Source organism: Phalacrocorax aristotelis, chromosome 3 (assembly GCF_949628215.1).
Source record: "Phalacrocorax aristotelis chromosome 3, bGulAri2.1, whole genome shotgun sequence".
NCBI classification, from domain to species: domain Eukaryota; kingdom Metazoa; phylum Chordata; class Aves; order Suliformes; family Phalacrocoracidae; genus Phalacrocorax; species Phalacrocorax aristotelis.
In genome coordinates, this window is record NC_134278.1 from 1626111 (window position 1) to 1641811 (window position 15701).

Below are 15701 nucleotides of genomic sequence, written 5' to 3' on the forward strand. Positions count from 1 at the left end.
CAGTGCAGAGGACACCGCACCACAGCTATATCTCACAGTGCCTCCATGGCCATTTCTCGGTGAGGCACAGAAACAAACTCTAAAACTCACAGAGAGTTATAAAGGAGGTATATTTATTCCAGCGCTGGGTGCAAGGGGGATCGCTCCTCTTAATTTGCACACCATCAGGTCTAATTGTGTGGATTAAGTACATATTCTATGTATGTATTCATTACTTTTATGAGACAAGATACAGATAATTCTTTATCATATGCAAATTTCCTTTGCGCATGCCTGTTGGTGTCTCTGGGTGGTCATCAGGGGTCTCTGGATGAAAGATATACTCTTCCTCACTGTGTCTGCTAGTTAACCCTTGCTTTCGCGCAAACTCAGTTCTGAGATCACATATATACTGTCCTTGAGGGATAGTCTGTTCTGTGTCAGTTTTTGCTCTGCAGTTCCTTATCTTTATGGTTCTGTACATCTGCTTTTCTTAAGGTCAAATGTCATCGTAACTTTCTTTAGGCACTTCTTGTCTTGAAGTCTGACTGCCCCAAAGTAACAAGTTTTAGACATCATGCAGGCTGTTCCTGTTATCTCAGGTCCCAAGGCTACCTCATTACCCTGGCTAAGTTTTGTCTCCGAGCCCCAACATTTGCTGAGCTACACTAGACTGCATTAGTAACGTTGAACTATTTATTCCCTGAATCATGAGCACCAACAATTCCCCTCCCGAGCCCCCATTTTCGCTCCCTCCCCTCAGACCTAGGCGCGCGCTCGCCCCCGCCTCAGCGCCTTTGCGCACTGCGCATATGCAGCAACGGCCGCTGTGCGGAACGCGCCTGTCGGGCGCGGGAATTAACAGCCTCGCGCATGCGCGGTCGTGGTTTTTGGCGAGTGGCAGCGCGGCGTGGTGGCCGCCGTTGCGCATGCGCCTTTCCGGCGTTGCTAGGCGACTCCGAGACGCTGAGCCGCGGCCCTACGCATGCGCGTTAGCTGCCGCTGCAGGAGAGACGCGGCTGCATGAGGCGGGGAGCGGAGGCGGCGGGATGGCGGGTCCTGGCCCCGGCTCTCATCGACCCCGGCCCCGGCCCCGGCCCCGGCCCCGGCCCCGGCCCCGAGGAGCGCATTGCCGCCCGCCGTCTCCGTATCGCCGCCCGCCTCGATGCCAAGCGGCGGTGAGACCCGGGGTGCATCCGGGGGCAGAACCGGGGCGGGGGGCGCGCCTTTGCGGAGGCCGGCTCCTCTTAAATCCGGGCTGAGTCCAGGCCTCTCGCTGCCCTAAACCGGCACCATGTCCTGCACCTTCTCCCCAGACCCCATGCCTGGCCACAGATGATCTACTCTTCCCCAGACTGGCGCTGGGGTTGATGTCTCCAGCCCATAACCAGTGCCAGTTCCAGATCCCCAACCCCAAACCTTCGCCCAGTCCTGAGCCCCCACCCAGGACCAGCACAGGCTCGGAGACCATCCCCAGGGCTCAAAACATCCCCTGTCCCACACCAGCACTGGGGCCAGGACTGCTACCAGGAGCTGGCAGGGGGCACGGACCTGGCGTGGCTTTGTCAGCCTTCACGGGACCCAGGGCCTCTCCCCAAAAGTGACCTTGGGTCAGGGACCACCCTGAATCCTGAACCAGACAGAGACATTCCCCACTCCCTGCCAAATGGCAGGAGGCCAGGGAGCACCCCCTGCAATCCCAGCTCAGCTCAAAGTCAAGGACATCCCCATCCTGTCCCCAGCCCAGCACTGAGGCAGTAATACCCCCCCTTCCCCAAGATACTGCCCTGCCATGGACCCTCTGCCCCCCGGACAAAATCAGCGCCAAGCCAGTGGCCTCCTGGATCAGGCCAATGCTGTTTCCAAAACTGGGACTCACCAGCAATGGGGCACACCTTTCTCCAAAGCAGAACTGAACTGGGGTCCTCTCCCAAGCCTTAGAGGCCCCTCCAGGCTGGCTGGGATCAGACCCTGAAGTGGCAGTACCCTGCCACCCTCTCCTGAGCTGGGGCTGGATCAGGGTCCCATCTTCCCCCAGCCTGGGGAAAACTGAGGCAGTAACTGCCATCTCCTCTCCAAACCGAGAGTAAACCACAGCAAGGTGCCTGCCTGTGGATCCCATTACCAAACCATGGGACCAAACCATAACTAGGTCAGTGCCATCCACCGCCACCCAAACAGGCTTGTTTTCTCCTTTCTGATGCCAGAGCCTTCCCTTTAGGTTAGACTGATCCCAATGAATTAGCATGGGATTGGTGCCAACCCTGTCTTCATAGTTGAGCAAGGGTCCCCCACATCCACATAAGGACTGTCCCCAGGCAGTCTCTCTTCCTTGCCCTCCTCCCCCTGGGAAGCAAACAGGAGCTGAGCCCCCTAACCCTGTGTTGCAGGGGTAACCAGCTGCACTCCCAGCTTCAGAAATGGAAGCGTGGACCCCGTTTTCCCTTGGGGAGGCTGTCCCACACTTTCCTGCCTCTTTTCTGCATCTGTGGGGACCTCTTGGCTTGGAACTAAACCTGCTGAGGGGAAGAGAGAGCGAAGTGTGCTGTGCTGAACTATGCAGTCTGGGCTGGGATCCCAGATCCAAGACCATCTCTGAGCATTAGAAAGATGGTGTGGTGCAAAATGTTCTTTCTTTTCCCCATTTCTGCCCAGGGAAGCCCTTGGAGAAGGTGCAGAGCCAAAGGTGGCTGAGGAAGAGGAAGAGCAGAGAAGGAGCCATAAGGAGATTGAGGAGAGCAGGCAGGTACGGTAGTAGGACAGGAAGGTCCTCTCGGGTCCCTGACCTCTAGACATTTGGCTTTACCCTCCTTTTTGCTTTGTGCAGTGCTTAGTGTCACGCAGCAGCATTTATGTGAGAAGAAGCAGGGACAGAAACTCTTCAGGACTGGGTGGGGGGTGATTCTTGGGCTGGATCCTGGGGATATCATTTCCCTGTGACAAACAGCCTGTGGATTGGAAGGATTTGGGCCTGACACTGTGCATCCAAACCCCAACCCAAACCCCTAGCCCCATCTGTACACACAGGGGAAGCAAAACAAGAAGGTGCTCTGAGAACATTTCTCTTGGTGCTGGTGGCCTGCAGGGCTTTCAAGGAGAGGGAGGACCCCATGGGTGCATTGCAGTCCTGGCAGTGCTCACCAAACCCTGCCATATCATGGGAAGGCGGGGCTTATGGGTCCACAGAAGCACCTCAGCGTGGGGATAGGAGCCAGACCCTGGACAGGCATAGCAAGAATTGCTCCAGTATCCCTTCCTCTTGAGCTCAGGTCTCTGGGTATGAGATTGTACCACCTACTTCACAGAAGCTGGCCAAGCTGCTCTTTGATGGCACGCAGATGGTGACAAATATCCAGGTGGCTGCTGACTTGAGGGAAACACAGAGGAGGGCAGAGGAGGCAGAACGGAAGCTGCAGAGGTGAGACACTGCGCGGTGGGTCTGTGCTGCTGGGGAGGAGCAGTGCAGATGGTGGTGCAGCTTTTGGAGGACATCCTAGCCCTGGTCATCTAGGAACACTTAGCAGTTAGGGCAACACTGAATTTATGTTCAAAAGGAAAATTTAGGCACACAAAGAGCCTCCAGGTCCCACCTGCCACAGCTGGATCTTTACAGAGCTCCGCAGGTCAAAGCTGGTGGCTTCCCCAGGTGGCACTGCCATACTCTGGACTGTCTGGTTACCGATGTCCTCCAGACCCATCACATCTCCAGCTCCAGAGTGTGAGAAACACAGCTGGTTATCAGCTTTTCACCAGGAACCTGCACCAGGTATTACTTGTGGCCTCATTGCTTGAGAAGTACAGGCACAGCTGCCCTTGCTTTTGGCCTGCCGAGTAGCTCTCCTGAGCTTGGAGGTGACACTGTGGTGGAGAATGTGCCACCCTGCGCTAAGGGGTGGCTCAGTAAACACCCTGTTTCCAGGGGTTGCCTTCCAGTCGTGGAGATAGGGGTAGTTATTAGCCACACCACAGGAATGCGCTGGGACAGCCACATCAGGCTGTGCCTGAGGAGTGGGAAGAATGTGAGGCTGTGCTAATTTCAGAAATTGGATATTAAGGTCTTCACAGTGAGAGTGGTCAGACGCTGGATCAGGGGCCCCTGCTGTGGTAGAGATCTTCCTCCTCGGAGATATTCAGCACATGCCTGGACAAGGCCCTGCACAACCTGCTCTGACATTGAAGTTAATCCTGCTGTGACCAGGAGACAGTGATTTCGTGAAGCTCTTCCAGTATCAGTTATTCTCTGATCCTCTGATCCTCTGTGCCTTCCTGGGCAAACCTGTCCTGCTTCACCAGAGGAGCTGGGCAGCCTCCAAGGGACTGACTTTTTCAGCCCTGTCTCCAGGACTCGGAGATCAGCTGGGAAACACTGAGTCCTTGCTCCTACTGCCTTTGGAGGGCACTGCAGGAACATTTTATGGAAGGCTGGCTGTAGCAAGACCCAGTGTCCCTTGCTCAGGTGGTTTCCCAGGAGGAATCTCATTAAGGAACTGGGTGCTGTGGCCAGGAACTGCCCATAGAGCAGGTCTGGGGATGGCAAAGGTGGTGGCCGCTGTTCAGCCTGAGCCAGGGACCATCCCCAGAGTATGTTGGATGGTTCCTCTGTTTGGAAGAGGAAAGTTTTGTAATACGGATGTGGGCTGTTCGGTGCCATTTGGCTTTAGCTGGAGTATGGTCTCTGGAAAGTTTGACTCCCAAGTCTAGTCGTAGTTGGGAGGCTGTTTGGCACTGCTGGTCCCTCACCTCTCGCCCAGAGACAGCTCGCTTGGCAAGACTAGTGCTCCTCGCAAAGGTGGCTGCGGCTTGAGCTGAGCTTTTTAGTCTTTCCTCCTCCGGGTAAGTGGTTTTTAGGGCACCGGGCAAGGGCGGATCTGGGGAAATGCCCGTCTGAAAGGAAGGGCTTGCAGGGTGCCAGCTCTACCCTTGTGTGATGGTCTAACAAGCACTTGCAAGAAAGATGCTGCTCCACTGATACCGTGATGCCACTTTAAATTCAAACTGGGTTATGCAGGAAAGTGGTCCTGTGCGCATGGGCCGCTGGGTCATGTCCAGAGCAGCTGAAGCATTTGCTACCCTGCCCCAGCTCCCCATTTTCCTTGTGCTCCTTTCTGCCTGCAGGGTGGAGAAGCTGGCTAATGAGGCCAAATCTAGCACGTGCAAGTTTGAGGAGATCACCTCCAAGTGGACCTTGGCCAAGGAGATGACGATCCCACAGGAGCTGTGGCAGCTGCTGAACCAACAGCAGCAGCAGTGCGCGCTGCTTCTGGAGGAGAAGAACAAGCTCATCAGTGACCTGCAGCAGGTAGCACGGGGACCATGCAGGGACAACCAGGAAGGATGGGAGGGGTTCAGGCTCTGGAGGATGCTGTTCTAAAGCAACGGTCATCCCTCTGTCTAGATCTGCAATTCACCAGTACAGTGCAGAGGTCTGTGTAGTGACGGTTAGTCCAGGTCAAACTGCACCAGGAGCTGCAGTGCCAGTGTCCCAGCGTGAACGATGAGATGGGGTGCCCTGGCATTGTTTGGTGTACCAGGACAGACACACAGAACACTGGTAGCGGTAAGACAAACTGGCAGCTCCCAGATTGCACAGTTAAAAAACAAACAAACAAAAAGGCAAATAAGCAGAGTGGGGGAGTGTTTTTGTAGAGGGAAGAAAGCCTTCCTGCAGCAGGTTCCCTGGCCCCCAGAGGAGGAGTGGTGTGTTTGCAGGCATGTCACCTCCCACTCCATCTCACCTGGACCTTTTGGCAGCGATGACCTGTCTCTCCTCCCATCTTCCCTCCTAACTACCTCTTGACTTTCTGGCTCTTTGCTCTCATCACCTCTTCTCCTTTGAAAAAGGCAGCATCCGGGTCTTACCCTCTCAGCTAGCCTCTGACAATTCCTGGTCAAATACTTGTCCCTGATTTCAGCATCTGCTTTCCCCCTCCTCCAGGAACTGAAAAACAAAGACGAGGAATACGTGCAGGCCATTAAGAAGCAGTCGGATGATATCTACCTGCTTTTGGAGAGAATGGAGGAACAGATCAGGATCATGCTGAAAACTTACCGTCACAAACTCCTACAGATTGAGGTAGCCAGTTCATATGATGGAGGAAGAGTCCAATGAGAAAACCTGCAGCCACTTGGTTCTCCAAACCTATAGCAAAAAGGCCTCAGGCTCATTGCACTGGCTGGGCTGACTGCTGTCCAGAGCAGAAGGCCTGATGTCTTGGCGAATGAGGCTGACATCCGGCCAAGCAAGAGCACTGAATGGTGCTGAGTGCAGAGGGGCTGGTTTATACCATGCTGCGAATGACTGTGTTTCGGTGCAGAGCAACTCGGTAGCGTGTGAATGCTGTTGCTGCTTGACGGCTGATTATTCATCTCTCTAAAAGCCAGAAAGGACCATTGTGGTTCTTCAGCCTTACCTTCTGCAAGGCACAAAGTCCCACCTCGTGGATCAAACCTGCATTTGTTGCTGAGCGAGGGCATCTCTCCCCATTTAACATCTTGTTAGGTGAAATCAGGTGGCTGGCTGTCCAAGCTCCACTGCTAATCATCAGGCAGTGATTTCCAGTGAGCCCTTGTCAGCAGCAGTCCCTGTCAGGTTGCAGTGTGAGGTCTCTGCCAGAGGGGTCCTGGTGTGGGAGAAGAGAGATCAGGCCAATGTGTGTTCATCGGACAGTGACACCAGTGTGCAGCCAGTCCTCTCCTGGAGGCTGCTGGCCTGGACAAGGTTAAGGTTGGTGCAAAGAGAGGTGCCAACATGATGGTGAACGGCTCTGTCTCTTTCACAGAAAGCTTTTGAGCTTGAAAGGCGAGAGCTGCTAGACAACAACAGGAAGAAGTGGGAGGAAGCCATTCAAGCCCACAATGCCCAGGAGGTAAGGTCCATGTGAAATTTAGAATCATAGCATCACTGAGGTTGGAAAAGACCCTTAAGATCATCAAGTCCAACCATTAACCTAACACTGCCAGGTCCACCACTAAACCTTGTCCCTAAATGCCACGTCTACACATCTTTTAAGTACCTGTGGGGATGGTGGCTCAACAAATTCCCTGGGCAGCCTGTTCCTGTGCTTGATAATCCTTTTGGTGAAGAAGTTTCCCTAATATCCAATCCAAACCTCCTGGCGCAGCCTGGGGCCGGTTCCTCTCGCCCTGTCACTGGTGACCTGGGAGCAGAGACCAGCCCCCCCCTCACTCCAGCCCCTCTCAGGCAGCTGCAGAGAGCGAGAAGGGCTCCCCTCAGCCCCCTCTTCTCCAGGCTAAACCCCCCCAGCTCCCTCAGCCGCCCCCAGCACACTTGTGCTCCAGACCCTGCCCCAGCCCCGCTGCCCTTCTCTGGACACGCTCCAGCCCCTCAAGGGCCTTCTCATCCTGAGGGGCCCGAAGGCTGCCAGGACCAGCGCTGCTCTCCAGCACTGGGCTGTCTTGAAAGATACATGCATGAGGGCAGCCGGTTCCTCAGGAGTGGGGGGGAGAGGGGCAGTTTTCTCTGCAGGGGAATTATCCATGCATGACCTTGCTTTGGGTTAGCCAGAGGAGCTGTGACCACGGGAGGAAGCTGTCACCATTGATGGATGACGTCCTCCTTTGCCCATAGCTGGCATACCTGCATGCCCGTATGAGGAAGGTGGAGGAGTATGAGAAACAGCTGAATCAGCTGCGGGTGGAGGATGAGGAGGAATATAACAGCATGAAGATTCAGCTGGAGAACGATGTGCAGGTACAGAAAAAGCTGGCATGTGCCGTGGCGGGTGGCAGTGGACCAGATCTCCTGGGTTTTTCTGTGCGTAGCTGGCTCTGTGGGGCAGCGAGATGGTACAAAAGCTGCAACTGGTATTTGGTCATCTCAGCTCTTCAGCGTGCGCAGCCCCGTGTCAGCAGGGTGGTGGAGCTGTTGTTCTCTCCTCTCCATGGGTCCTACACCACAGCATCCATTTGCCTTTGGCTCTCGGAGGTCTGTAGCACATGAACTAGGACGTATGAAGCACCTGGGAAGGTCGAGGGGTTGCTACTTCTGGCATCATGGGTGGTAGGAGGATCAAATAGTGTGAGTGTCCTGACACCAGATCATTTCAGATCAGCCTAAGTTCTTCTTTTGTAAGGGTCCTTGTCCTAAGAGGTGTGAGCTTTTTCCTCTGACATCTAGCCATAGACCCATGATTTCTCTAGTGCCCACGAAGTCCACTTGGTCTGAGAACTATCATGAGTTTGCCCTTACTCAGGCAGGAGGGCATACAGTGGAAGAGCACAGCCCTGGCACACCGCTGGCTGAACAAGCAGCAGGGACTCTCACTGCAGATCCAAACTTCATAGCTGTGGCTTCCCCAGGATACAGATAGCTTTTAATCCACTCCGTTCTCTGCGAGCAGCGGCGTCAACAAAGCAGTGCATCTGTGACTCTCTGCAGTCCTGCTGGCCCCCTGGATGGCAGCCCTGGCGTTGTTCCTAAGGCTGTCAGGTTTGGCTTTGCCCAGCATCATTCAGCCTCCTCTGCTCAGCAGAGAGCCCTGCCGCTGCTGACACCTTCCCTGCTAGTTGTCATGTGTTGCTTCCCAGGGTACACGTTGCATTGGGACTTCAGGACTTCAGGAAGGCTCCTTTTTTGTCCCATGGGATGTTCTCCTGGGAAGCCCAGGGAAATACAGGCTAGGGCTGATACCTAGAAAGTTTTGCACAACTTCAGGTTGGAATATTACCATTGCAAGGTCCCTGTCAGCCTGAAATGGCACGTCCAGGGAGCTCAGTCCTGACTTTACCCTTTCTTCGCCTTCTTATTGATAACCTGGAAGGTAACAGAGGGTGGGTAACGTTCGCAGATGGCTCTGAGCCATTTGGAGAGGGAGGCAGCAGCATGCTGGAGATCAAGGTTCACAGACGGCAGTGTGGGATTGTTGTAAAAATGCACCTGCTGCCTTTAGCTGTTGTTGTGGGAGGGTTTATATATAAGGCAGGGGAGGTAATTATTCCTTTCTATGCGACCTTGTCCAGGTTTGGCAGCACACTTGGGAACAGGAGAGATAGTTGAGAACAGAGCAAGTAGAGGAACAACCCCTAAGAAAAGGTTGAAAGGCTGGAGCTGCTTAGACCAAGGAAGAGATTTCTGTAGGGAGGTGATGAGTCTACAGATATGCACAATTCTCTATGATGGAGGAGGAGAATGGCTTCCTCTCTGGGTCCACTGTAGATGCAAGAAAAATCATGAGGATGAATTTTGGTAGGGAAGATTTAAATTGGTATTCAGATTTAGGCCTGAAATTTCAAGCTAGGAAAACCTAGAAATGGCAAGGACTTTCTTGATTGTTACCTGGAGAGACTGTGCCCTGGGTTTGCTGCTCTTTGATGCAGGATTTAGGAACGTCTTAAATCAACTTCTGCTGGGCTGATCTGGGGAAGTTGCTCTTTGTGGGGCAGAGGGATGAAGCAGATATCCTCCTGGTTCCCTTTAGCACTGCAGTTGTGCAACTCTTTATAGCACGGACTGCACCCTTCCAGTTCAGGGAGAGTAAGAAAAGAAAAGTTGGAAACACCTATTTTCCTGATTAACCTGTGATATCATTGTCCTGAGGTATCTCTGGAACAGGAGCTTAGCCAAGACCTAAAGATGAAGTCTATGGTTTGGGGGTTATTGAGTACTCCCCAGTTTCACTAGATGGGAATCAGCATTTTAAATACGGGGTTTGGGCCATGGCTTTCCTCCGTCTGCTCTTATGGAGAAGGTCCCTTGGCCCTGCTGGAATTTACCTCCATCTTTCCTTCAGTCAGGCTTTGACCCTAAGCCAGGTGGGACTGCTTCTGGGTGTCTTCCCAGGTTGTTTGTACACTCCCTGTTGTACATAGGGCTACCCAGGAGGGCTCTGAGCCAGCTAAGCTGGGTACCAGTGTATTCCCTGCTTCTAGCCTACTGCTTGGGACTCTTTACCTGTCCCCAGAGATCCCCCTGGGCTGAGAGCAAGCCTGAGCCCCTGATGGAGGCCCCACAGGGTCTCTCTGCTGTGTACAACCGAGCCTGTAGCTGATGCTGTAACCTGGGGCCTCGCAGCAGCTTAATTCCAATCACTTCCTATCATGGAAGAAATCTTTATAGGCCTCCCCGGTAAAGCGCTATATTATGACATTTTTCAGTATCAGATTTCTGCTTCCTCTTGCACATGGAAGACACTCACATACTAATGAATTAAACCATGCCAGGCCCAGACACTGCCTCTCACCCATCCATGCAGTCACGCTGCCAGCTCCTGGAGTTTCCAAGCCACCGTGTCCCCCTGAGCTCTTGTCCAAATGAGCTGTAGGGCTGGCAGAGAGCAGCGATCATCAGTAGGGTGTGCTGCCTCCCAGCCTAGAGCAGCAGCCCCAGGAGACTGGGGCAATCAGCCCAGGAACCAGCTCTTCCTTTCCATCAGCCATCCAGCAAACTGGGTGCTGGGAAGCTGAGAGACATGTCTCCATTGCAGATGTCTCCTCCCTTGCAGCTGTGGAGCAAAAGGGAGAACTCACTGCCTCTCTCCTGTCCCCCAGACTATGCAGTAAGATGCTGCCATCACAAATGCTTCAGTTATTTGTTATGTTCTGGTTTCCTTAAGACCTGGAGTTTGTGCAGTCACCTCTCCTGTGTGCCCCTTCCTCCAGCCCACCAAATAACTTCTGAGCCTATTGGTTAATTCAGAGACGTGCAATTCCTAAAACTGGTGTGAAAACCAGCACCTAGGCTGAGGAGAGAGGCCCAGATTAATGCCCCACTGAGTGAGAGTTTGGTACAACTTCAGTCCATTCTCCCTTCCCCAGACGTGGCCCCGTAGCACAAACTTACGGGCAAGCAGCATCTCTGTCACTCACCCATGAGTGATACCCTCTGGCCAGGCGTTAGCTGGGGAATTGTGCAGGGGAAGATGGGGTTTGGAGATGTGGGATCAGTAGGATCCAGGCTTCAGTGTGGCCTTTGCTCATGGCACGGCTTGTTTTCACGTTTTTTGAAATGCCAGAACCTGGAGAGGCAGCTTCAGCAGATGAAAGCTGTCTATCAGCTGAACCAGGAGAAGCTGGAGTACAACCTTCAGGTGCTTAAGAACCAGGACAAGGAGAACACCATCATCAGATCCCAACAGAAGAGGAAGCTCAACCGGTAAAAAGCCATCCCTGGGAGATGGGCCCTGCCTTACCTGCCATCTCCTTCCATACACCATTTTTTGTGGAGCCCATGACCTAGCACAAGCCAGCAAGCTCTGTCCCAACTCATCCCCAGGCAGGGGTTAGCCCAGGGCAGGGCCATCCTCAGAGCACTTGGAATAGGCCGGCCTTGGCCAACCTGATGCCAGCTGCATCAGGGTCAGTCAGGCCTTGGCGCTGAGTAGTCACTAGCAGATAAGCAGCCCCAAGTCCCCAGGTCTTCATACAAGCTGGATATGCCTGAAGGTGCCTCTTCAGGGATGCTCAGCTTTGCTGTCCCTCCCCAGGCTCCACACCTTGCTCAATAACCTGAGAATAAAACTGGCCAAACAAGAGAAGCAGTTCAGAGAGGAGAACCAGAGCCTGGCAGCCGACTGTGAGCGCATCACGGGGCAGTGCAAGGAGGTGCAGAGGAGGATGAGGTGGGGTGTTGCGCGGGCATCCATGATGAGGCCTTGGAGCACCTGAGTGAGGCGTGGGGGAGCTGACTTGTCATTCTGGGGCTCGGAGCCTCCTTCCATGGGCCGCCTCCCTTCTGCACAGGCACTTTGCTGTCAGTGACGCTGAGAAGTTCACAGAGGTCTGGCTTATGAACGAGGAAGAAGCCAAAGGGCTGATGCGGAAAGCCCTCGATGCGGATCGCATCATTCACACCCAGCAGCTGGGGCTGCCCTGGGAAGAGCCTCATTACTGGTTCCTGGACAATGTCGGGCCCCTCGGGCATTGCAAGGCGAAGAGGATGGCGACCACGTTGGCTGAGGAGGTCCTGACAGGTGGGATGCACAGTGTCCTTGTTACCCTTGTGGCACTGGGAGACCCTTAACTTCCTCACGACAGCCCTTTCTGTCGCTCCTGTCCTTGCCATTGCAAGGTGGGATCTTACAGGGGTGACACTGCAAGGGCTGTCCCCAGCCCTGAGCTGGCTCATGCCAAACCAGCTTGGGGATCTTTGCACTGTACTTTGCCCAGTACTCCCAGTTCCAGGCAAGCTGACCAAGAGCCAGCTTGTGTCCCAAGATCTTTGGGGTGCTTTCCACGTCACAGGGAACAATTGTGTTTTCCCTGGTGACTCCTGCAGTGATGTGACTGGGGAGCACAGTCAACGCACAAAGGCTTTTGCTCACCCTTCTTTCTCCATGTTTCAGAGAGCAGCTCTGGGGGACAGGAGGAGGAAGAGAGAGAGAAGAAGGGAGAAGTGGGTAGTGGAGAAGGAGGAAAAGAAAACACAGTGAAGGTTGAGGATAGAGTCACACCTCTGCAAAATATCTCCAAGAAAACTGCCAAGAGGATCCTGGAGCTCGTGAGCGACGAGTCGGTGCGTGACATGCCTTGATCAGGGGGCAGGTGTGCTGTCCCCTGGTTGCTCCAGCTTGTAGTCGATCTCTTCCGAGCTCCACATCTTGGGGGGGAAGGCTGCTGCATGGCACTGCCTTCCTATGCCAAACAGCCTGTTGTCAGAGAGCTGCCCCAGGGGCTGGGAGATGATCTCCAGGTCTTTCCACTGTGTGTGGCACATATATGATGCTAATAAAAGGTATTGGCAGGCACAGCCCTGTTGCCAAATCCACAGCTCCCCAGGCCAGAATAAGCTCAGGCAGACCTTCTGCATCTGATGCTCTAGGCTGTTCCCTGTCTCTGGGAACAATCAGCAAGAGCTTCAGATTGTGAGGTCCTTTTGTCATCACCATGCTGATAACTGTCTTCCCTGCCTGCTGGGTGGCTATTCCGAGCCTCCTGGCCCTGCCAGCCCCACGCTGCCCAGCCGCTGCCCACCCTCCCCGCTCAGCCTGCCATCGCAGGATGGCACGGCCGCAGCAGGGCACAGGCTGGCTCCTGGGCAGGGACGGAGATGCTCACTATTTCCCTCCACTCCCTCTTTTCTGCGTGTCTCCCAAGGGTTTCCTCATCGAGAGCAAGCTGCTGAGGCCCCTGCATGCCCTGGGGAGGAACGAGCGCACCCTCATGAAGCTCGACTCCATCTTTGCGGTGAGTTGTGCCTTGGCCCATCAGGGGCTGCAGGGAAGGCTGGTGGTCACCAGGGAAAGCTCTCTGCCCCCTGTCCGCGTGGCGTTGGGCTTAGCTTCCCCAGAGAGGTTTGGCTGGGCTGCTGCGGGGACTCTGAGGCAGCAAGGGGAGAGGAGCACTGCAAGAGGGTGTGAAGCACTGTGGCCAGATGCTTCTCAGCTCAAGGCCATCCTGCTGCTGAATTAAACATCTCCAGGGCTCCTCCAGCCTGTTCTCAGCCTCTCCGATCCACAAATGCCCCCAGCTGTCCCACACTAAACACTTTTCACCAGCCACTCCTGCCTTGTGTGGCATTGGCAGAAGGGCACCCTCTGCTCCTGGGAAATGCTCCTTGTTTCACACCCCTCCGTGATGTCTCTGAGGGACACTAACCTGGTTCCTCTGCTCCCCAGGCCCTCGAGATCGACAGTGAGGGTGACCTGTACCAGCTGGTGGATTTTTTCCTGAAGTACAAAGCCCAGGAGGCAGCTGTTGGCCAGGTGGGACCACCAGGGGCAGTAGTGGGGAGAGCCCAGCAGAGCCAGGGGTCCAGGAAAGGGGGAGCAGAATATCTCCTGACCACCCAGGGAAGGCAGAGAGCGAGACCAGCATGTTGACCCTGAATTGTTTCCCTGTGACTGGACAAGGCAGGTGAATGTGCCAGGGCTGAGGGATTGTAATCCTCTTCTGCCGTGGCTAAACAGGGCCCCTTAATAATACATTAATTTTTCCCTGAGCTCCCTAAATTCACCAAGGGACAAGGCTGTAGGCAGCTCCCAGGGACAAGGTGGCTCTTGGGGGGGAGGAGGCAGTGGAAGGCACCGTGCCCAGCTTGCTGGCCTTCCTTCCAGAGCCAGAGAAGCCCAGGTGCAGAAGATGTCATGGATCCAGCTGAGGACAGAGAGGATGATGGATCTGGTGCCCAGAGCGCCAAGCTCAAATCCCCTCGGAGCTCACTGGGCTCCTTTCCGTCTGTGTACATCCACACTGATGATGTCCTAACGATCCTGAAAGCATTTGTGCAGGATTTCAACAAGCTGAGGTAGGGATAGGGGCAGAGCAGGGCTGTTGTGACTGGGAGGGAGCCGGAGGGGGGCACAGGAGGGCTATGGGGGCATGCAGGCAGGGCTGGGGGTGACTGTATCGCCCTGGCTGGAGTAAGACCTTCCCCTGCCTGCCCTGCAAGATCACAGAGGGGTGGGGAGGGTCCTACCAGGGCAAGGGGGTACAGACAGTACCTGAGTGAGTGGTGGCTGGGGACAGCAAGGCAGGTGATGACCAGCAGCCCAGGGAGGGAAGCAAAGCTGTGGGGCAGGTGGGTGCCAGCTGTGGGTCATGCTCATTCCTGGGACGATGGTGATGGCGCTCAGTGCAGCTGAGGGGGATGGGGCTGTTCTCACCAGTGACAAGCTGAGCCCCAGGGCTTTGTTCTCTGTCCCCCAGGGAGAAGGACCAGTCGGCAAAGGAGGTGCTACAGGTACGGGACAGCTCCAAGGATGGGCAGTACTGGGAAGCCCTGGCACGTGTTATCCCCGAGCCGACGTTGAAGCTGTGGGATGCGCTGGCGGTGGCACTGGAGGAATATTAGTGAGTGGCTGGCAGTGCTGTTGGGGACAGGGCGGGTTGGTGGCTTGGCAGGGGGAACCGCAGTGGGACTGGCACTGACTGGCGGCGTCAATCCTCTGCCCTCCTTGCCCAGCGAGGTCCTCACACGCAGGGCCAGCCTCCTCGCCGAAGCAGCCATCCTGCAGCAGCAGAACTCGGAGCTGTGCCTGCTGCTGAAGGAGTACGTCAGCTCCGGGGTGAGTGCGGCATCCTCCTCCCCTGCAGCCTGGGGACACCCCGCCACGTGTGCCCGAATCAGAGGTCGCAGACACGGGGGCCGCTGCCCGGAGCCCACCGGTGTCAGCCCCAGGGTGCTTCTCCCCGCAGGTGAACGGCAAGCGGTGGATGAACCTGAACCTGTCCTGCCCCGGGGAAGCGCGGTGAGTGCCCAGGGCCAGGAGCCAGCTCTTCTCTGCCCCGAGCTGAAGCTGGGTCTGGAGCCAGGGCTTCCTGGCAGGGACTAATAAATGCTTCCCAAACCTGGGTCGTGAGCGTGCGTGTGGCCTGCGAGGAGTGCCCCTCTCGCCTCTGAAGATGCTGGGGAGCCGCAGCCGAGGATCCCCCCGATCCAGGGGACTCACAGCGCTGTGGGAAAGCATTTCCCACTTGTGCTGCAAAGTCGTCTGGTCTGTGTCCTCCCTTTCCCCCATGGAGCCAAAGCCAGCCCTGCCTTTACCTCCCACAGGTCAGCGTCCCCACCATCCCTAGGTGTGCTGGCTTTGGGAAAGCCCACCTTTTTTCCCCTGATTTTACACCTTATTCCCCAGTTCTGCTGCCCCAACACCTCTTCTCCCCCTGGACTCCTCCCAGACAACCCACCCCCAATTACTTTTCCCTCACTGCTCCCAGTGCTGCTACAGCCATACCCAAATCCTGCATTTCCAGGGCGATATCAGCTGAAAGCGGTGTTGCCGGCAGAGTTATCTCCAGGAGGGCCACGTCTCATCCATGCCTCCCTT

The 15701-nt window shown here is 55.3% G+C and overlaps 1 protein-coding gene across 2 annotated transcripts; it reads left to right on the forward strand.

Annotated features, from left to right (window-relative positions):
* Positions 1-991: 991 nt before the first annotated feature.
* On the forward strand, positions 992-15620 carry DRC1 (dynein regulatory complex subunit 1). 2 transcript variants are annotated; one of them, XM_075086421.1, is made up of 16 exons: positions 992-1157; positions 2635-2725; positions 3285-3397; positions 5095-5278; positions 5915-6052; positions 6759-6845; positions 7568-7690; positions 10950-11089; positions 11421-11555; positions 11677-11906; positions 12279-12448; positions 13030-13119; positions 13551-13637; positions 13989-14179; positions 14581-14724; positions 14837-15620. In XM_075086421.1, exons 1-16 carry the CDS (start codon positions 1003-1005, stop codon positions 15204-15206), a joined length of 2448 nt encoding a protein of 815 aa, XP_074942522.1. In that variant the 5' UTR covers positions 992-1002; the 3' UTR covers positions 15207-15620. The 2 variants fall into 2 exon arrangements, with proteins under 2 accessions (XP_074942522.1, XP_074942523.1); XM_075086422.1 differs by lacking the exon at positions 11421-11555.
* The last annotated feature ends 81 nt before the right edge of the window (positions 15621-15701 follow it).

Coding starts and splice junctions, on each gene's coding strand:
- DRC1 (XM_075086421.1), top strand. CDS start 1,003: ATGAGGCGGGGAGCGGAGGCGGCGGGATGGCGGGTCCTGGCCCCGGCT. Junction 3,398..5,094: donor GCAGAACGGAAGCTGCAGAG/GTGAGACACTGC, acceptor TTCTGCCTGCAG/GGTGGAGAAGCTGGCTAATG. Junction 7,691..10,949: donor AGCTGGAGAACGATGTGCAG/GTACAGAAAAAG, acceptor TTGAAATGCCAG/AACCTGGAGAGGCAGCTTCA.